General features: G+C 32.2%; 1 protein-coding gene across 2 annotated transcripts; it reads left to right on the top strand.

Moving 5' to 3' along the window:
• The first annotated feature begins 7196 nt into the window (after positions 1–7196).
• On the top strand, positions 7197–17397 carry LOC123258760 (UPF0047 protein YjbQ). Of its 2 annotated transcripts, none has more exons than XM_044718966.1 (3): positions 7197–8020; positions 8097–8233; positions 9955–11185. In XM_044718966.1, the coding sequence occupies exons 1-3, from the start codon at positions 7861–7863 to the stop codon at positions 10102–10104; spliced, it is 447 nt and encodes a 148-aa protein (XP_044574901.1). In that variant the 5' UTR covers positions 7197–7860; the 3' UTR covers positions 10105–11185. The 2 variants fall into 2 exon arrangements, with proteins under 2 accessions (XP_044574901.1, XP_044574900.1); XM_044718965.1 differs by lacking the exon at positions 9955–11185 and adding an exon at positions 16344–17397 and having other exon boundaries at positions 7260–8020.
• Positions 17398–22012: the final 4615 nt, after the last annotated feature.

The following is a 22012-nucleotide window of genomic DNA, read 5'->3' as shown; positions in this document are numbered from 1 at the left end:
TAAAGCAGTACCGAGTGGACTGCTTCTAGAAGAACTCTTCTCTTTTTTGTTCTTGGTCCCATGGTGTTGGTCATAATTCGTGCTAGGCTAGACACAGTCTTGCTGGCTTTCTTGCATGCACTGTCGAGGTGTTCACGGAAAGATAGTTTCTCGTCTATCATTACCCCTAGATACCGCAGGGCCCTTGTTGACGTCAGCGTTGTTCCTCCCATGTCCATAGCGAATGGTTTTGGAAACCATTTTTGACGGGTCAAAACGACCATCTCGGTTTTCTGTTCGGCGAGTTTCAGGTGATGCTTATCGAGCCAAGTCTCGACGGTGTCGATGGTTTCCCGAACTAGCAGTTCGGCCTCTTCCACGCTGTCCGCCACTATAGTAGCTGCAACGTCGTCTGAAAAAGCCTGTTAGCTCTACTTGCTCTGGCAACGGGATTTCAAGAAGCTCGTCGTAGTCTGCGTTCCATAGATCAGGCCCCATTATTGAGCCTTGCGGCACGCCAGCCGTTATGGCGTATTCTTGTGGGCCTTCAGTAGTTTCCACTATTAGCTTTCTATCGTCAAGCTAGTTGTCGACTAGTGCCAGATTTTCTGGCTCCGCGTCAAACTTGTGCTCCAGAGCGTCTAAAATGTCTCCCCAATTCGCACTGTTAAATGCGTTTTTGACATCTAGCGTGAGGAGAAGACATACTTTACGAGCTTTGAGGCTACCAGTCCATGCTTCTCTCGCTGTCTTTATGACTTTCTTGATCGCTCCGACTGTCGAACGTCCTTTCCGGAAGCCGTGTTGGTTTGCGGCAAAACCTCCAGCACGGTCTATGTCGTTGCGAAGTCTCCCTTGTATGAGCTTCTCGAGCAGTTTTCCAGCAATGTCCAGCATACAGAGTGGTCTAAACGACGAAGGTGTTATGGGGGTTCCCTTACCTTTGTCTAAGAGAACCAATCTCTGCCGTTTCCAGACCACGGGAAACGTGCCAGTTGCCAAGCACGCGTTGTAGGTGTTCAGGAGTATGTCTGGGTATTCCAGGGCTACAGTTTTGATCACCGATGCTGGGATGCCATCAGGTCCAGGTGCCTTTCCTGTTTTGAGTGACTTGGCCGCGTCTTGTAATTCCTTAGTTGTGAAGGGTGTTACTTCGCTGTTCTTAGTGTAGTGTTTCTTCTCCCGCCGTGGGTGTTTGGGGAAAAGCTCCGTTACAATGCTCTCCATCAAGGCAGGAGATTTCGGCGCCTCTGGTGAAGCCTTTCCAAGTCGTTTGGCGACAATTTGGTAGGCTTTACCCCAGAGGTCATTGTCGAGATCGTTGCAGATCTCTTTCCACAGTTTCGCTTTACTTACTTTAATGGCTCGGTTTAGCGTCTTTTTGGCCTGCTTGTACTCTTTTGAATACAAGTCCTGGCTTGGGGAGCGTTTCGTAGCTCTCGTTGCTCGGCGACGTAGCTGATGGCATATTTTGCGAAGTTCTGCTATGTCCGCTGACCACCATTACGCCGGCCTGTGGAAGCTCTGGTTTTTCAGCCGCGGCATAGAGGCGTCACATGCGGCAGTAATTTCTTTCATCGTGTTTAGCACTGCCTTTTCCGTCTCGCTGCAGGTATCCGGTGTCGGGTTGTTCTGGAGGATAGACCAGCTTCGTGCGAGTGAAGCTTGCAATGCCTCTGGATCAAGCCTTTTGGCATTCCACTTCCGCTTAGAAACGTCGCGTTGTGAAACCGGAGCAAATGCCAATCCAACGCTGAATGTCACAAACTGGTGATCACTGCCACTGTATTCTTCGGATACTGTCCAGTCTTCAATCATGTTGGCAGTCCTTGGAGTCGCCAATGAGATGTCGAGGATGGATTCTTGGTACTCTGGTCTTCTAAAGGTCGTGGTGCTCCCGGTGTTCAGCACTATGAGGTCAAGTCTAGCCACGACGTCAGCGACTTCGTTTCCTCTGGTGTCGGAGAAAGCAGCGCCCCACTCAGCCGATTTAGCGTTGAAGTCTCCAGCTACGATAACTTCGCCGTCGAACTTAGTGACCGCATCTTCTATATTTGCGAGTTTCTGTCGGAACACACTAATCCCTTCGTTAGGTGAGAGATAGACGCTCATGAAGTAGGTTGTGGGGGTTTGAATCCAGACAAAGCCTGCTCCACCTCCGCTGTTGTTGACGGTAACGTTCTTTGTGTTCACAATCCAAATTGCTGCCGTGCCCGTTTCGTCTGCGAACCATGTTTTACCTTCGATGTTTAGATATTGCTCGCAGATAAAGCAGACGTCAATTTTATCTTCGAAAACACGCTGGCGCAGCAGGTTTTGCGCCAAGGCGCACCTATTCAGGTTGCCTTGTAGTATGCGTGTCATTTCTGACCTTTCGTGGCTTCTGCAAGTGCTTTGCGGAATGCCTTACACGCTCCAGTGCCAGAAATATGGCATATACTATCCTGGGCATCTTTGTCCGAAGCACAAAGGAAGCATTTTAACTTCTCAGCACCTGCTTCTGTCTGGTCCCGCACACTGACGTGTTTGGTGTCCATAACCAAGACATTTAAAACAACGTGTTACTTTTACTACTGGGCGTATACGACAGTTCACCAAACCGATCCATATACGGGCTTTGTCAAGGGCCTTAATCGCACTGGGCTCGTCTAGTTCGCAGAAGGCTGCCCGATTACCTCGTGGTGTGGGTTTTGTCAAATTTACCCGTTTGACCTCCAGGTTGTCAGTGAATTCACGTTTGAGTGCTTCACGGACTTCGCTCTCGGTAGAGATTTCATCTAAGTCGAGGATCTCGATCGTTGTTGTTGGTGTTAGCGTCTTGACTGTGCCGATGTTTGCAGTGACTGCCCTTACTGCATCGGTGAATGCCTTGCTGTCTTCGGTCTTTCGAGCCATTTCAAGGAGAACGCCTCCGTGTTTCGTCTTTTTAATAGACCTTATGTCTACGCCCGTCTCGACAGGGCTTACCTTGGCCTTGATTTCCTTCAGGAGATCGGCGTATGTTCGCCCTTCAGCTGGTTGGACTAGGACAGCTTTAGTTCTTGTCTTCTTTCTCCTTGGCTTCTTGGAGCCACCGCTGTTCGGCTGGTCTTGGGCTGTAGCAGCTTGAGTCACTGGCTCCTGTTCTTTCTTTTTCTTGTTTTGCCGAGTCACTTTGGTCCAGGTATCATCCCGGGCTGTATTTTTCTGTGCTGGCTTGTCAATATCTGAGGAAGGGCTGGGCGTGGACAGCGGCCTCTTCTTGTTGCCATCTCCTTGCTGTGGTAATTTCTTAGGAGTGGTCAGAGGTGGCTGTGATTTTTTGTTCAGACTCGGAGATGTTTGAGTCGTTGACGCCGACTTCGTTGGTGATTTGTTGGCCAGCCTATATGCCGTACTAATAGACGAAACCAATTTTCTGATCTCATGGTGGAGATTCTTTTTGTCTTTTATGAAGTCGGCTAACTCATCAATCTTGTTGCCGAGCCTCTCCATTGTTGACTGTTGGCCGGTGACGGTCGGTAGAGAGTTCATTCTTCCTCGGTGGGTTTGATTAGTGGCAGGAGCAAAAGGTCCTCCACTTTTTGAAGGAATGTTGCTCAGCTGTCCGTTCTCTGCCATCTGGGCTGATTTCGTACTCCCTGTAACCTTGCTAGCATTGCTAGACAGCATAGCCATGGGGTCTACTCCACTGTTCAAACGGTCGCTTGATAACGACGAGTTTAGGCCCGTTTGCACGCCTTCCCTCGCTGGCACTGAGGTATCCATCCTCTGTACTGTAAACGATGTTTGAAAATCTTCTGACATTTCCATATCGTTGTTTGGTGTTGTTCATTTGGCACTACCCGGAGAGCACGTGTAGGGTGTAAAAGCAGAACCTACGGACGCGAACAACGCTACCCTCCGTGTGTGTGTGTGTGTGTGTGTGTGTGTGTGTGTGTGTGTGTGTGTGTGTGTAAACCTCTTATAACTTTTGAACGGCTTGACCGATTTCATCGCGGTTGACGCCATTCGAAAGGGCTTAATCAAACTTAGATTTTGAATACCATTTAGACCGATTCGAATCTGTAGATTTTGAGAAATCTCAAAAAAACTACAAAAAAAAATTTTTTGAAATGTGATTTTTTTAGAATTACTTTTAAATGGCTTTACCGATCAATTTCAAAATCTAATCAGATTTTAAGATTTAAAAACCACGTCGATCACTGCAAGCTCGGTCAAAATCGGTTGATTCGTTCGTGAGTTATCGGTGTCGAAAGAAAACCGAAAAAAGTGTTTTTTCGGAATTACTTCGAAATTCCTGGCTCGATCGATTTAAACTTAATTATCAGTTATGAGGTTTCGAAAACTGCGTAGAATGCTACCAACCGCGTAAAAATCGGTTCATTCATTCAAAAGTTATTGCGGTTTGAAAATTCAAAAAATTGTGTTTTATCAAACTTCTATCAAACTTCTCGGCTGCCCAATTTCAAAACACAGTAACTAACATTTAAAAATTTTTTTCAATTTTTCTTATTAAAAAAAAATTTGCCCGCCAAATTGATGAAAAATTTGATTTGTGAATAGAAAATACTTGAATATAAATATTTTTAAGAAAAAATACTTGAAGTTAAGGTCTAAAAGTTATACAAAATGCAGCAATACTAGAAAAAATCAGGTATAAAAATTTTGCAGTTACTGTGTTTTAAATTGGGCAGCTGTTCTGAGCTCGAAGAGCTCAAAAGCATAAAAAAGCTATCTCTTTAAGCTCGAAGAGCTCAAAATAACACAGAAATTGTACTTTTGAGCTCGAAGAGCTCAAAAACAAAATAAGTGAAATGTTGAGCGTTTAGGTATGGAGTTAGCGGGAAGTTGCAGGGATGGCCTTATGGGTCAACCGTTTTCCTAATTTTTTTTATTGAAAAAATGATTACAAAAAAAATTTTTTTTAAGTTTATTTGTAAAAAATTTGAAAAACTGTAAGTGCAATTAAAAAAAAATTTTTTTAGGTCTAATTTAATAAATTAAACAAAGTCAAAAAATAAAAAATCTCGGTTAACTTCGTTGTTATAAAAAAAAAACACACATTAAAGTTTTTTCAAAATCATCAAATTGAAAGAATTCAAAAAATTAGAAAAAAAAAAAAATTTTTTTAAATCAAATTTACTAACACGGAAGCGTCAGCGCCACACTCCTGCTCAAATATTTCTCCTAACAATACGGTATGAAATTTTACAATTTGCAGTGTGATGCACCTAGTGCATCCAGCAGGTGACGCTACCTGTTATTAGAGCGCTATCTATTATGAGAGCGCGAATTCAAATGAAATATTCAAATTAATAAATATTAAATGATTAAAATTAGTTAAATTTTATATTCGAAGTAAATATTCAAATAATTTATTTAATGCTTTTACTCTTACCAGTTGTAATAAACATCTTTTAATTAACTCTGTTTTATTTACAAAATAAAATAAAAAAACATATTTCGGTACAAAAGTACATTGTAACCGAATTCTCAGAACCCATAAAAAGTACTTGAATAATTCAAGGATTATTTCTCGCCACATGGAACTTAAAACCCTATGAGGAAAAGTCGTAAAAGACACATGTGAAATTCAATAGACCCTTGTTCTAAAGCAACAAAGAATAATATAAGACCATATGTAACTAAACAAAAATAAGATTGTTAAATAACATTTACTGTTAAAATCTAACTTTATATAATATTGTAGTTAAGCAAAATTAACTTAAAATAATTAATAATTATTATCTTGTATTTAATTTATAATTAATAATTATTATTTAATTAATTTACTATTAATTTATTATTAAATCATTATTTAATTTATAATTAAACGATAATGTCTATTGTTTTATACATGATAATAATTAAACTGACTTATAATTTTATTAGAAAATCCGATTGTAAAATGATAGAAATAATATTTAATTCAAGTTATTAATTAGTCAAACTCAAACATTAATCCAACATGTTATAAATAATATAATATATATATTTTCATGTTATAGTTTATTATAATTTTATTGTAATTTAATTTCAAGTTAATTATAAGTTCATTTTTATTATAAATAGATTTTAAAAGGGTCTGTTAAATTAATAAAAATAGTTAAATAAACATAATGACTGTACTGCTAAAAGTGTATATTAGTGAAGTCCAACTTTCAGGCCGATAAGCTGAAATAAATATATATAGATATAGAGAAAATACATGTTAGTGTATAAGGATCATTTATATGTAGTAGAAAATGTGTGTGCTTATGTATTCTTTAGAGTGGATGTATGTATGGAAGTTACGGTGGGAGAAGAACGGAGTTTGAAGCTCTTCGGAAAAACTATGTAACGACACTTCTCACCGAGAGCTTAGATTGCTAAGATCACGTCATTGTAAACCTCAATTTTATATTTTGAAGCTTTTTAATATTTTGTCAACTTGAATAATAAATTGAAACCAACTAAATAATTTTGATCAAAATTAAATAACGTATAAATAGAATTCTTTTATTTAAAATGATTCCTTTCCCGCGCTGAAACCGAGTATTTTAATACTCCCGGGCGAAAGAACTACAGTAAGTAAAGTTTTCAATAAATAAAAATAACATCCACTAGATGGAAGCATAACAGCAGATACTATAGTAATTTTACACTGACTTATTTTTACATAGAGATGTGAAAGCATGGATTTATTTTAACATAGAAATATTTTTTCATAGATTTATTTGCGGATAGAATTAATATACATAGAGTTATTCTTGCATGGATATATTTTTAAATAGACAAATTTTTTATTTATAAATATTCCCTAGAAATATATTACATAGAAATATCTGACATAGAGCTATTTACATAGAGATATTTTGTGCACGTTTGTTACTGTATACGGGAGAAATACTTATCGCCGACTGTACCTTAATGTAGACAAATTTATTAAAAACGTGTTTTGATTATTTCAAATTGTCCGTCTGTATTTAAAATATGAAATTTTAGAGTTAGAAAATATTTTTTCCTGTGTTGCGGACGGTAAATTGACAGTTTTGTAGTCGTCCTATTGACCGTAAAAAATGAAAAAATGCCACTAACGGATCCGCTGGAATATCTCTACTGAAGAGCTTTCATAAAGAGTTTTCATATTCATGGTTGGTTACGTGGATGCGTAGTCAGCTATAACGGATCAAGATATTTTACAAGAAAAGAGACGGTTAACTTCTAAGACTGAAAAATAAAAGAAATATTGTGGTTGGGATAAGTTTCGTTCCTCCAACAAAAATGAAAATTAGGGGACAGGTCCTAATTCGTTGCAGTCGGTGAGACATCTTATGGAATATTGCAATAATATTTTTTTCTAAAATGAGCTGATTACTTTTTTTACAATGAGTATATAAGTATTTATGACGACGAGCATATACACAATAAAAATTTTACTGTATGAAACCCTAAAAAACTTATTTATGTTACTAGTCATTTCATTTATCTTAGATTTGTAAATTCATGGTCTATGATTATGTATTTAATATTGTAAGTTGCCGTCAGTCTTAACCTTTTTGAATAGTTCTTTGTGATCAGGTTATATTTTATTATTCATTGCTAGATTAAAATTTTCAAATTTAGCTTAATAAATATTATCTTGAAAAAATGAATTATTACGTTCACAACTGATTAATTTTATCGTTGACGAATAATATTTTTGTTGCGGTTTAATGGAGTGTTTTTATATTATCACTGTGTTTATAATTTTTATTGCCGCCCTTGTTACTTTTAAGTAACATAAACTTGTTATACTAAAAAATACTATATTGTTATTTTATTCTACCGAATAAATAAGTCGATCGTTTTATAAATACTTCAGTGAGTTTTCGTCATCAGGATAATTGACGTTATAAATTTTCGAGCCATTTGTTTATAATGGCCTCATCGAATATAGGTATACAAACAGGCTCCGCTTGGTTCCAAAGAAAAATAAATCTTCGGCCTCAGCATCGAGGTGTTCATCTTGTAACAGAAGAAATATTAAGGCAAATTCCAGAACTTAGCCAATTTTCAATTGGTCTATGTCATATTCAAAGTAATTCAATAAAAAAATTTAAATAATATATATAGTTAAAACCATATAATTTACAATTTATCTGTTTTAATTGTAGTTCTTCATACTTCGGCAAGTCTTGCACTTAACGAAAGTTGGGATCCTGATGTGAGGGATGACATGGAAATGATGTTAAATAAAATCATTCCTGAAGAAATGCCATACAGGCATAGTTGTGAAGGTCCTGATGATATGGTAAGCTCTTAGACATTTATATGAGTATTACATTTGGTTAATATACTTTTAAGCTACACAGAAAAAAAAAAGGTTTACTTGAACCAAAAAACCTTGCAGATAAGGTTGATGTAGCTGTGTCCAAAGTATATTTATTTTTTAGACAAGAACATTTTATTTTATTCAAAATACTAATTCTCTTTTCTATTCTGTTCTTGTGTCAAGAATATTTATTCTAAAGCCACAAATTTTTTTTCTGTGTACAAATAGAGTTGGATTAGCAAATCTTTGCGCTTCGGGTATTTTCGGTTTTTGCCCTCACCATCTAATTTTTATAGCTAACACATGGGTTTCGATAGCAAAAACAAATTAAATGTATCCTTACGCTAACCATATGCACTAAATATTTTTCAAGCACATATTTGAGATCGTAGGGGCAAAACCAAAAATACCCGAAGCGCAAAGACTCGCTAATCCAACTATAGACACATTTATAATTATTATTTGAATGTGTATTGTTTTTTTCTGTGTAAACTTCGTATCAATAATTTAATTGTACTGCAGCCATAAGGTTAACGCAGAAAAATAACGAAAATTTTTGCAGAATAAACATACTGAAAGGCATGATTGAATGAAAGTAGTAAAAATTCAATAGAAATAAATTGAAAAACAGTTTTTAATAGAATTTTTTTTTGTGCCTAATTGGAATTTTAAATCAAAACATTAATCATTAAAAATTGTGTGCTGCTGTTGAGTAAACAATTCATGATAACTTAAAGTAAAAAAGAATTTTATTATAATTCTACAGAGAAATTAGTCCTATAGAAGTCTCTATATCTATAACATTACATATATCGTTTCTAGAGTATTTAAAGAAAAGTCATTTCTTGTTTAGGCATGTCCCACGTTAAAAGAAATTAATAAAAAAATCGATATATGGATCAAAATCTTAATTTTGATCACTCTCCTGTGACGTAAATTTATAAAAAAGTTCTATTTTTCTAATAATATGATATAACTTCAATATTTTTATTCAAGTACAATACAATGAACTTATTTTTGATTAAAATTATAAGAAAGAAGTATAATTGAAGATAAAAAAAAATATATTCCAAAATCCCCTCGTTATTTAAGTGATTTGTCTACACGGAGAAAATAAAACTTATAGTTAAGGAATGTGAACTCGGTTACCAAAATTTCAAAAAATCTATCATACATTAAATTTTTTATTTAATTTTATTTTTTACTCTGATTTAATTACGAGTAATTAATTATTTTAAAATTTAAACATAAGTTATTTAATAAAAATGATTAATAATTAAGTAATTGATTGACATTTGATCTATAAATCGCTATCATTATCGTAAGGTTTTGAATACATTTTATTGTAAGGAAAAAGCATATAATTGATATGTATCTTATCAACAAACATTTTTCCATTTCTTGTAATTTTTATTAAAACGTAAGTATCAACCAGTTTTTCTTAAATAAAGTTCATCTTCTCAAATATCAGTTAGGGTCATATCGATTAATTTAATCAATTGTTTTTCAACCGACAATTGACGTGTTTATTAAATGGAACTAAATAATATTTTTTATTATTAATTATAAAATTCATAATAATTAATTTATTGAGGTAAGTTTTCTTAAAATTTCAAATTCAAAATTAAAAACATTCACATAATATAATTTTCAATATTTCTATTTTTATAAATAAATTTAATTAAATAAATAAATTATAGATATCTCGTAAACGAATCTGGAAAACTGAAAGAGAAAACCGGACGACCGAAACTCTCGTTACTGGTATTAAGGCTATAAAATATGATATGCCAATCCAAAAACATCTGAATTATACAAGATCCCGATTCGCACGTTACAAGATCGTCTAAAAAACCTAATTTGTCACGACCAGATATTGGAGGCAAAACAACCTTTACTGCTACCCAAGAAAAGGCTGTGGCAGAGCAGTTGAAAGAAATGACGAAGCTACATAATGGTCTTACACCATCAAAATAATTACGTATCGTTTACCAGTATGTTAAAAATATATGCAGAAAAGGAATGCTTCTATAAGTTCATTAGAGATCGTAAAATTTCCATTTGTAAGCCTAAATCTATCAGTATGAACTGCGTCCCAGCTTTTAACGAAGAAGATTTCAGTCACATTGAAAGAACTTGTTAACATGAAGAATAATTTGTTAATAGAAAGTTTAACTCTCAACATTTGTAACATTTCAAATTTACAAGCCAGCAATGTAAAAACAATTGAAATTTAAAATATTCCTATTTTAACAGTGCCACCCGAAGAAATCGACAATTTTAAAAACGAACTCTTCTGTTTCCATAAAATTGATGGAGACATTCTTGATTTTGCTACTCCAGTTAAACTGGTACAAAGTTTCTTAGAACTGGACAATGAAAATCTAACATCTTTTCACTGAGTCTAATAAAAAAATGTTGACTGAAGATTTTATAAATTGTTATGATAGGAACAAAGCTTAAACATTACTGTTTCTAAAAAAATCTAATAAACGTAAACAAAAATCTATCATCTTAACTAACTCTCCTATGAAACAAAAATTGGAAGATGGAAAAAATTAAATTGATAGTGAAAAAAAAATCCAAACAAAGTCGACTAAAAATATAAAAAACATTGAATCGTCTGATAACGTTGAAGAATAAATTCTAAAAACTAATGAATCTGTTGAAAAACTCAAATGAAATGTAAAAAATAGAGTACCCCCAACTGACGATACGCCTAATAACATAAAAAACCTATAGAAAAAAAAAAAGTCAAATGTTACTAACTGTTAATTTTTCATTTTTCTTTACTTCTACGATTTTTGTTTAACAACAAAGTTCAAATTGTTATCAAGTTCCAACAATACAATTTTTTTTTTATTTTTCAAAATATAATTAATTATGACCGGCATGACCCGACACATTGAGTCACTCCGGTTAAACTCATAATTTTATTAGTTATTCTTAAAATAATTTTATTCCGTTTTTTCTTTCGATTTTTGAATTTGTAAATTCAGATTTCGATGTATAAGATAATTTCCTTTCCGTTATTCCATAGAAGTAATTTTAATAAATTTTAAGGCTTATTTCTTAGGTGGTAAGTGTGACTCCACTCTTCCCTAGTAGATTTACGATAAATTGAAAGATTAAACATCATTGGTTGATATTTTGAACAGTAGCAGAGTGACGACTGAACACTAATTTCAAAATTCCCTGACTTTTCCATGACTTTTCCCTGACCAAAAATAAAATTCCAGAACCTACAAAAAAATAATGGTTATTCAAATATTCGTTATAATTGCAAATTATTTTAAAAATAATTTTTGTATGCTAGAATTCATATCTAATATCCAGAATTGAGTAAAAATTTGGAACTATAAAATTATGTTATACTTTTTTGCAGATTTTCAACTATTGAAAAAAAAAAAAATTTCTTTCGATTAAATGTTTATAACTTTTGAAAATACAATAATTGATATTATTATTATCATTAATCATTGAGAAGTTATACTTCTTTTTTATTATTAATTACACCGGCCCACAAAAAAAAAAGTGGTCTGTATTTTTGATCTGACCTACCTATCTTTATGTATTTTGACGCGCTGAATCCGAATCTGAAGTCAGTTTTGTCCATACACCCTCAAAATTTTGAGTAAAATGCAAAAAATTGCGAAAAACTGCAGTCACAGCAATGAAAAAATTTTTTTGGACCTAGATCACGTAAGATTTTTATGTATTACAATTCACGGAATCTGAATCTAAACGTTAAATAGCCCCTTGAGTCGTCAAAATTTGAAAAAATTGCAAAAAACCCCAAAAAAAAATTGCAAGAAATCATGAAAAATCGAAATTATCGAGATTAAAAAAAATTTTTGGATTCAGATTGAGTATGATTTTTATGTACTTTGTTTCACTGAATTTTAATCTGAAGTTTTCTTGTCCCATTGACATTTTAAAATTAAAAAAATTCTCAAAAAGTAAAAAAAATCGAGAAAATTGCAGTTATAAATATGAGAAAAAAATCTATTAAACACGATCGTTAATGACTTAGGTGTATTTTCATGGAGAGAATATGATCTTAGAATTAAAAAACTGACAAAATTTTAAAATCTCTAAGAAATAGCATGTAAGGAAAAAGTACGGAACCAAGTTTTCCTTCTAAATATCTACTACCACCATTTTATATTAAGCTTGGTCTTATGAAGCAGTTCGTCAAAGCTCTAGAAAAAGATGGCAATTGTTTTACATATTTCGGAGAAAATTTTCCGGCTATAAGTGATGCCAAATTAAAAGAAGGAATATTCGATGGGCCTCAAATTCGGACTTTGTTTCTAGACGATAACTTCGTTTATGAAATGAACGACATTGAAAGAGCAGCATGGTCGAGTTTTAAAGATGTGTCACAAAATTTTTTGGGAAATAGTAAGAGTGAAAATTACGAAAATTTAGTTGAAGAGTTGTGGGAAAATTACAATACTATGGGTTGCTTAATGAATCTTAAATTGAATTTCTTACATTCTCACCTTCAACACCTTTCTGCAAATCTTGGCGACTACAGTGAAGAGCAACGCAAAAGACTCCGCCAAGACAAAAGTGAAATGAAGAGTCGATATCAAGGAAAGTGGAATGTTAATATGATGGCAGATCATTGCTAGAGACACTGAAGAGAGATGTACCGATGAAAACAGGAAGCGAAAAAGAAACCCTTTGCGTAGGTCATTCGAAGACAAAAGGGTTCGATACACGCGAAGAACAGCTTAAAATCAGAAAGATCGTTTCTTATCTTCGCATGATTTTTAAAAAGATTTTTTCATAGAAATAAAGCTAATCAAGTTCAATCAATTTTTTGCTGGATGCTAAAAAAAGAAATACCAGAAGAAAACAGAAAACGTAAGAGGAATCCTCTGCGTAACTCATGTAAAGATAAAAAAGTTCGATACAAACGACGGGCAGTCCAAAATTCGAAAACATGGTTCCGTACTTTCTCCTTACATGCTATTTCTTAGAGATTTTAAAATTTTGTCAGTTTTTCAATTCTAAGATCATATTCCATCCATGAAAATACACCTAAGTCATTAACGATCGTGTTTACTAGATTTTTTTCTCATATTTATAACTGCAATTTTCTCGATTTTTTCGAATTTTTAAGATTTTTTCTAATTTTAAAACGTCAATGGGACAAGAAAACTTCAAATTAAAATTCAGTGGTACAAAGTACATAAAAATCATACTCAATCTGAATCCAAAAAATTTTTTTAATCTCGATAATTTCGATTTTTCATGATTTCTTGCAATTTTTTTTTTTGGGTTTTTTGCAATTTTTTCAAATTTTGACGGCTCAAGGGGCTAATTAACGTTTAGATTCAGATTCCGTGAATTGTAATACATAAAAATCATACGTGATCCGGGTCCAAAAAATTTTTTTCATTGCTGTGACTGCAGTTTTTCGCAATTTTTTGCCTTATTTTTGAGTTTTTTGCATTTTACTCAAAATTTTGAGGGTGTATGGACAAAACTGACTTCAAATTCGGATTCAGCGCGTTAAAATACATAAGGATGGGTAGGTCCGCTCATAAGTACAGACCACTTTTTTTTTTTGTGGGCCGGTGTTATTCATACATTTAGTTTTTTTAATATTATTGATCACAAAAAAGAAGAAATATAAATTAAGAAATTAAATAACATCAATTAATATTAAACATTATCTAAAGTACGATTTTTAGAATGCTATAGAAATCATTTATTATTTCTACAGCATTCTAGTTTATTTTTTGAAATAAACTAGAAATTTCCCTGACCCAAGTCAAAACTCCCTTACTTTTCACTGACTATTCCAGAAATTTCAAATTCCCTGACATTTCCAGGTTTTCCAGGTCAATCGCCACTCTGAGTAGTCAGTAATGTATTGATGGCGTTAAAGGTTAGGTGTTTCTAAAAAACAGCGAACATTACGCAGCAAACGACTGGTTACTCTACACACGACTGAGCAGTGTGCAGAGATAAGAGTAACTCAGTCATGTGCTGGTGTCGACGTCGTCACAATTAAGATTTCTCGGCACAGTACTGAGTTCTTTTCGGATAGTATTGCACTTATCTGAAGATTGGCCCATTAAACTAGAATTAAGGGTGTTTGGGAAGGCTTTTTGGTCCTATGAAGTTTAATTTACACTATCTGGATTAATTTTCTAATAATTTTTCCTTATCATTCCACAGCTTTTAAAATTCGTTAAAATATGGAAAATAATTTTTACGGCTTTATCTATAAATAATTTTTAGATAACACATGGTATTTTATTTCCATTAAATGTATGTTACATATTATGAAATGATTTCATATTTTATACACTATTATATACACCAATAATGTAATTTAACTCTTTAGCGTCTGGGAGTCTTAAAATATCTCCGTGTGTGATAAGTCGAGAGAGCGCGAATCACAACGCACCGCGAGTTAGTGTTATGTAAGTAAAACGCAAAAATAATAGTGTTACCGTCAATACCTTTTCACTGATTGTAATCCCATTTATTGATAGACATTGACAGTGTTGTAGCTGAAAAATGGGTCGATATCGAATTTCTGTTAATTTTTATATTTTTATGTACGTTCCTACCGCACTTGTTTCGATAAAGAATTTGATTTCAAGACTAAGCGCTAAAGGGTTAAGTGTAATTTTATATGGTACTTCCAAGATTTACGTGTAATACTTGAAAATACATGTTTTTCTTTTATAATTGTAACATGAACATTGCATTAAAATGTGCACATTCTAATATCCCATAAGACTATTTCTTAAGAACTATATTTATTTTAAATATCTTTAAATATCCCATAAGACTATTTCATAAGAACCATATTTCTTTTAAATATCTTTATCGATATAATAAGAAATTTTTTTGGTATGTCCCACTCTTAGATTTGTAATATTTATATTAATTTTTTTTGTCGATATTATTGAAGCTTTATTTTAGAGATTGCAGAACTCCCTGGTAGCCTGTGAAAATAGACATTACTTCTATTTTTTATTTTAATCCATACAAGAATATAAATTTATGATCCTTATACGGTTATTTAATTTTCCCGAATAGTGATCTGCATGTATCTGCAGACATTATCAATTTAAGGTATTAATCAATGGATAATTAATACTATTTCAAATCGTAAATTTAATAATTAATTTGTGATATTTATTATTGGAATGCTAGGATTCATCAACCAGTCAAAATATCCAAGGGAATAATGTCAATGGCGAAAATCTCCATAAAATATATCCAATGAGTTTAATATCCATATTAGGGATAATATAGAGCCCAGAGGCGAAATCCGGAAGGGGTTTGTGGGTGAAGCCCCCCCCCCCTCCGCCACTTTAACTTATTGTTTCTAATTACTTAATTTTATAATTCATTATATTTTTTCCCAAAATTTATGAAAGTTAAAACTTCTTTGAGAAATTTATGGTATTGCACGTCTCTATCCGGCAACAAAAAAATCCTACAAATAAGATATTTTTTGATATTATATCTTATGGTTATTAAAATTGTCAACCAGTGATGATGATGATTACGAGAATAATAATTCAAATCGATATGAATAACAAAATTCAGGTCTTTTGAAAGAGCAAGATATTCAAACAATTAAAATACTATTACCGATAGTTTCACAATAATTTACGTAAAATCTAAAAACCTAAATATTAATTGTTTTTTTAACTCAAAGATATTCATAACATATGAATAAATCGATGTTTTCTGTTGTATTTGACGCAGTTTTTGATACTCAAAGAGTGAAAAGATTCTTTAAATCGGTCGTTCGAAAAATTTTAAAAAGTTACGTCAAGATATCACCCCCTTTCGAAAAATTCCCACGCTTAAAAAACGAAAATGATAGAAGGCTTTAGAGTATCAGAGTGGAAGGTTGTATGATCTATTGCTTAGTAAAAGAAATAATTATTACCTAGACTTATCAAGTTATTTTTCTTTATTCTATCTAATGTTACATGATACTGTGAATATATTCGGTTTGATACGAGAATAATAAATAATTCTAATTGTTTCATAACATACACGTATATAATTTGTAGTTTTATTAAGCAATAATTTTATTTTCTAGCCAGCACATGTAAAAGCTTGCTTTCTGGGTTCTTCATTAAGTATTCCTATCACTGATGGAAAATTGGCTTTGGGTACGTGGCAAGGCATATGGTTTTGTGAACATAGAAATAACGCTGGCAGTAGAAAATTAATAGTAACATTGACTGGCTGCCTCGGAGATTCAACACGAAGTCCTTTAAGTCCTGTTAGCCCCATTGCCTCGACAAGCAGCTAGGACTATTCTCATCCCAAACAACATGGTAAACATCGACGATGCATTGTAACATCTAGCAAATCCAGCTAGCAGTTATTAAATTACCGTTTCATCGTAAGGTACATTTCTTAAAAGAATAATTGGATATTTCAAAAAAATTATTATAAAATCAATAGGAATTATATTTTTCGATTCATTTTTTTAATATCAAAGGGTTTATATTGTTTATTAAACAATGTACTGAGTTAATTGTAAAGTAGTAACACCGGCTTTGTGATACACATATCTATCTTTTACTTTGTTTAATAACTTTTTATAAGATATTGTATCAAGTTAAAATATATAGTGTCTTTTGTTAAGATAGTTATATCGTAGACCATAATTTTTTAGAATATTTTTCGGATTAGAAAATATTATTCTTTACAGCATTTTTAAGATAACGAAAAAAAAACATTCTTGGCTATTTTAAACCAAATAATTAATTTTACATCATCGATTTCGAAACATGTAAAATAGCAACAATCGGTTATGAATTATAAAAAAAAAAACTATCTTTAAAAATTTGTTAATAAACAATTAAAACATGATGCGATACCTCAGAAAATATTAGAATAGACTTTCACATCTGTCCACTATTCAGATTTAAGAGTATTAATTAATAAATGAAAAAATATAGCTGTGTCAAATAATGAAAAGAATGCATTTATAATGAGCTGATAACAGTGCATCGTTATAATGTGTTTTAAACGACGATAATGTGCAGGCGCAAAATTTTTAATACTGTTGAATGCATAGGATAAGGTGCGAATGTTAAGTTTTTGATTTTTTTGTTAATAATAAATTATGATTTTTTATTAGACTTTTTATGTACAACTGATTGATGCAGCGGAATAACTTTTACATCAGCAAGAATACAAGAATAATAGTATTAAAATAATCAATTATTCTAACAGTTCGTAATTAATTAAAATTCGTATTGTTACTATTTATTTAATTAATTATTAATATGAATTACTGATAATTGAACTTTTTTAATTTATCATGTCATTCATTTATTTATTTTTGTTTCTTATTTCAAATTGCCTGTTGAATTTAGTGAACTTTTATTACAATAACCGAATAATTCGGTCATGTTGTAATTATGCTAAACATTCCAAGTATCTAATAAAACTATTACAAGAACTACAATCATCAATTTAAATATTTTTGAAATAATGATTTGAATCTTGAAGTTAGTGAAGTGCATAATTAGAATACAATACAAAATTTATACTGATTCCATTCATTCATTAATGTTTTTTTTTTTTTTTGAGGTTATACAAAATATTTATATATAGCGCATATGAATGAACTGTAAAAATGTTTTGATTAAAGTTATTTAATTTATCAAAAAATTGATGTAAGCAATTGTTTTTTAGAATAAATTGATAATTGATTTCATTTTTCTATTACATTTCACTGTTGTATGATTAAAAATTATTATGCCTTAGCGCCAAGATAAAACTTGGATATCTACTATATGATATACTTTTAAAACTAAATGAGTAATCATGGAAAGGTAAAAATAATTTAAAAATTAGAATATCACAGATATAAGCTTCAAAAATGTACTCAATCTATTTTTCTTTATCTTAAACAAATTTTCAAAAGTTCCGTAAGTATGTGAACCGCTTATAACTTTTGAACGGTTTGACCGATTTTATCGTGGTTGGTACCATTCGAAAGAGCTTGACCAAACTTAGAAGTCCTGTAAATTTGAATCGATTCGGACCGATAGATTTTAAGAAATCTCAAAAAAACTAAGAAAAAAATCTTTTTTAGATGTAGTTTTTTTGCAATAACATTTAAAGGGCTTTATCGATCAATTCCAAAAACTAATTAGCTCTTAACCTCAAAAAACCACGTCGATCGCCACTGGTCTGATCATAATCGGTTGATTCATTCGAGAGATATCGTGAACGAAAGAAAACCAAAAAGTGTTTTTTCGGAATTACTTCGAAATTCTTAGCTCGATCAATTCAAACTTAGAGATTCTTTGTGAAGCTCAAAAAACTGCGTCGAATGCTACCAACAGCGTAAAAATCGGTTCATTCATTCAAAAGTTATTGCGGTTTGAAAATTCAAAAAATAGTGTTTTATCAAACTTCTATCAGGCTTTTGAGCTCGAAGAACTCAAAAGCACATAAACGTAATCTCTTTGAGCTCGGAGAGCTCAAAAGAACATAAATTGTATTGTTGAGCTCGAAGAGCTCAAAAACGTTATAAGTGCAATTTTAAGCACCTAAGTATGGAATTAGCGGGAAGTTGCAGGGATGGCCTTCAGAGTCACAACCGTTTTCCTAATTTTTTTTTATCCACATGGACGTAAAGAGATCATATTAAATCTTTTCGTTACATTCAGCTAAAGACCCACTCACACCTTCCTGCGCTTCCACCTACATCCTCCTACGCATTCACCTACACGCTCTCATTAAACGAGATTTTGATAATTATTTTCAAGTGAGGTCAACCCTATTTTGGGCCATATCATGTGTTAAGGATGACTTTAAGATAATGTCCAAAAAATAAAAAAAAAGTTGAAATTAATTTATTATTTAATATTTCCACGTCATGCATTTAATTTTTTAATGATCAAAATTACAATACTATGTATCTGCATAACTTTACCTTAATTAAAAGTTGCAAAAACAAAAAAAAATTTTTTTGGAAATTCAAAAATTCTTATTTTAGAAAAAAAATAAAAACACCCTTCTAAAAATTTCAGGATCTTTTAAGATCAGTCCAATGTATTAAACAAAAAAAAATTGAGCCAAAATTTAAACTGCGAACTTCATTTTTAACGATTTTCAAAAATTCAAAATTTGACAAATTTGGCATTTTTCAAAATGTTTTTCCAAAATATTTTTTTTTCAATAGCCCTAAGTGTCCCCTTTCAAACAAACAAAAGGCCATTCATATATCTATAATAGCGTTCGAGATATTACAAAAACAAAATTGAAAAACTGGAAAAATCTCAAAATTTTTTGCATATATTTTGAAAAAAATTTTTTTATTTTTTTTCCTTTGGCAGAACTTCGTTACATGATAAAAGAAAACTTCTGATCAAAATTTGTCCAAATCGAAAGGGGTCGATTCCAACTATTTGTCGATTTGACATAGAATGACCCACATACAAAACCCATGAAAAAAGGGCAACCTCGTTATCGTATTGTGCCCTTTTTTCATGGGTTTTGTGTATGTCTATTCGCAAATAGGCCAACAAATTTTTATGGGTTTTGTGTGTGTTTATCTGCAAAGTCGCCAACGAATAAGCTTGTTTTTTTATATATTCTATATTCATTGAATCACACAGTTCATCGTACGGCAGGATTTTCACAATTGAAATAATGCTGTGAAGCAGGAAAAGAGATATGGTCCAAAATATAATAATTATTTAGAGAAAAGGAAAAGGAGATAGAGGAGGTAGATGATAATTAATTGATATAAAATAACAATATTTCAAAAAATCGTTAAATGGCGCTCGGATACCATTAAATTCAAATACACAATTTAGGATAAATTTATTTTGGATTAATTTGGCGAGGGTTCGAACCCCGACGGTTGTTAGAATAGTTCCAACACCAACCGCCGGAGGTCGCGCCAGTAGCCGAACTATACTGGCATGGGTTTTTTCTGTGGTTTTTCCATGTCACTATTCCAACATGTTGACATCAAGGAATGAATTTTTAAATGTCAAATTTCAGTGAAATTAAACGAACATCGCTTCTTATGGGGCTGTTTCTTTGTGTCCATGGGGTGAATTGATCGATTGTTGTTCTATAAATCTTCTGTAGAGTCTCCTCTACGATTCTTATGAGTTCATTTTCTTAATCACTAGTCCACACCGAGCTTCTAATTTTTTTTCGTTTTTGTATTTTTTCTTTTTGCTTGTCAATTGTCGCTAGAGTTCATGGGATGCGTGCGCGTGACAGAGGGGTCCGACCGCTACTCGTCGTTTTTTGCGATATCTCCGAAAATGTCCATTTTATCAAAAAATTGATAACATTTTTTATCTGTTTTTTAATTTTAAAAATTTTTTTAAAAATAAACTTCCTCTACAAATCAGCCATTCGTGAGTTATAGCGGTTTAAACAATTTAATTGTTATGAACAATTGTTTGCATTATTTGTCAATATATAAGAATTCGATGGGTTTTTTCATGAACATAAAATGTACACGGGCTTCCATCTTTAGCCGATCGACTAATTTGTTTAAAAAAATAGTTAACAATTAGAAATTTGTTTTCACAACATAGGTACCAATTGATTCCAAATATTATGAATCGTCCAGAAAACCTACCGATGAAAGATCGATTTTCAAAATGTTAACTAACTATTTTTTTAAACAAATAGAAAAATAAAAAAAAAAAAAAAAACGTTCTCCACACGATAGGAAATCTTTACAATTCATAAAAATCTGAATCGTTTAATACCTACATTATAAAAACAAATTTTTAATTGTTAATTAACTATTTTCTTAAACAAATAGAAAAAATTTTTTTTAAAAAGTTCTTTACACGATAGGATGTCTTTTCGACTCATGAAATTCTGAATCTTTTGATACCTATATTGTGGAATCGATTTTTTAAAAGTTAATTAAGACAGAAAAAATGACAAAAAAGATGAAAAAACAAATTACTCTGAGTATCTGAGCGCCCGCTTACTATTGTTTTTATTTGCCTCTCATTATTATTACTTCCCCCATCATTTTCCGACAACGGTTTGAGGAGAATGGCGCAGGCGCTCTTTCTCGGATCCGGACATCGAACCCCCGTATACTCTATTGGTAACTGTAAATTTCAAGACACCACCTCGTGGTTGAAAAGAGCACTACTCAAACCAGGTCATATATTCTTATGGCGATGACGTACTTGCCATCTAGCGTTAAACAATGTAACTATTCAAACCAGGTTTTGGTAGTAGGCCTTTTTACACGGTGCCATTTACCAATAGAGCTCATATTTTTTAAAACTTGTTAACTATATATGGACACTGTTATGCATTAATGTGATAAGGAAATTTTTTCCATCCAGTTGAGTCACAACAACTGTAGTAGTCAATATTCGATAAATTAGAATAAAAAACCCATAAAAATTCCTAAAATTAAAAAATAAATAGTAAGGTAAATTCACAAATATAGGTATACAAATATATGGAGTGATCATATACTGGTACATGATAGTCTATTGGGGCTTTTACCTTATATGAGACATTAATCGTTGAAATTTTGAAAGTTAAAAAAAAAATAGTTAAATACAAAAATTAATTTGACTCTTATAAATCAGCTGTTAGTAACCTGTCCGTGATTTGACAACGCTTTATTTCGGTTGTTTACATTTTTATTTGTACAATATAACCTTAACCATGTTTAACTTTTTGCAGTCCGTGTAAATAAATAAATTAATTAAAAATGTTTAGTCACTAAACCATAACATT

The sequence above is a fragment of the Cotesia glomerata genome, linkage group LG2 (assembly GCF_020080835.1).
Source record: "Cotesia glomerata isolate CgM1 linkage group LG2, MPM_Cglom_v2.3, whole genome shotgun sequence".
Classification (NCBI taxonomy): domain Eukaryota; kingdom Metazoa; phylum Arthropoda; class Insecta; order Hymenoptera; family Braconidae; genus Cotesia; species Cotesia glomerata.
The sequence above is the reverse complement of the archived record's forward strand: the minus strand, read 5'-3'. Positions and strand labels throughout refer to the sequence as shown.

Excerpts from the sequence above, each read along its gene's own strand:
- LOC123258760 (XM_044718965.1), top strand. The coding sequence starts at position 7,861 with ATGGCCTCATCGAATATAGGTATACAAACAGGCTCCGCTTGGTTCCAA. Across the intron at positions 8,021-8,096 it reads TGGTCTATGTCATATTCAAA|TTCTTCATACTTCGGCAAGT; the intron begins GTAATTCAATAA and ends TTTTAATTGTAG. Across the intron at positions 8,234-16,343 it reads GTGAAGGTCCTGATGATATG|CCAGCACATGTAAAAGCTTG; the intron begins GTAAGCTCTTAG and ends TTTATTTTCTAG.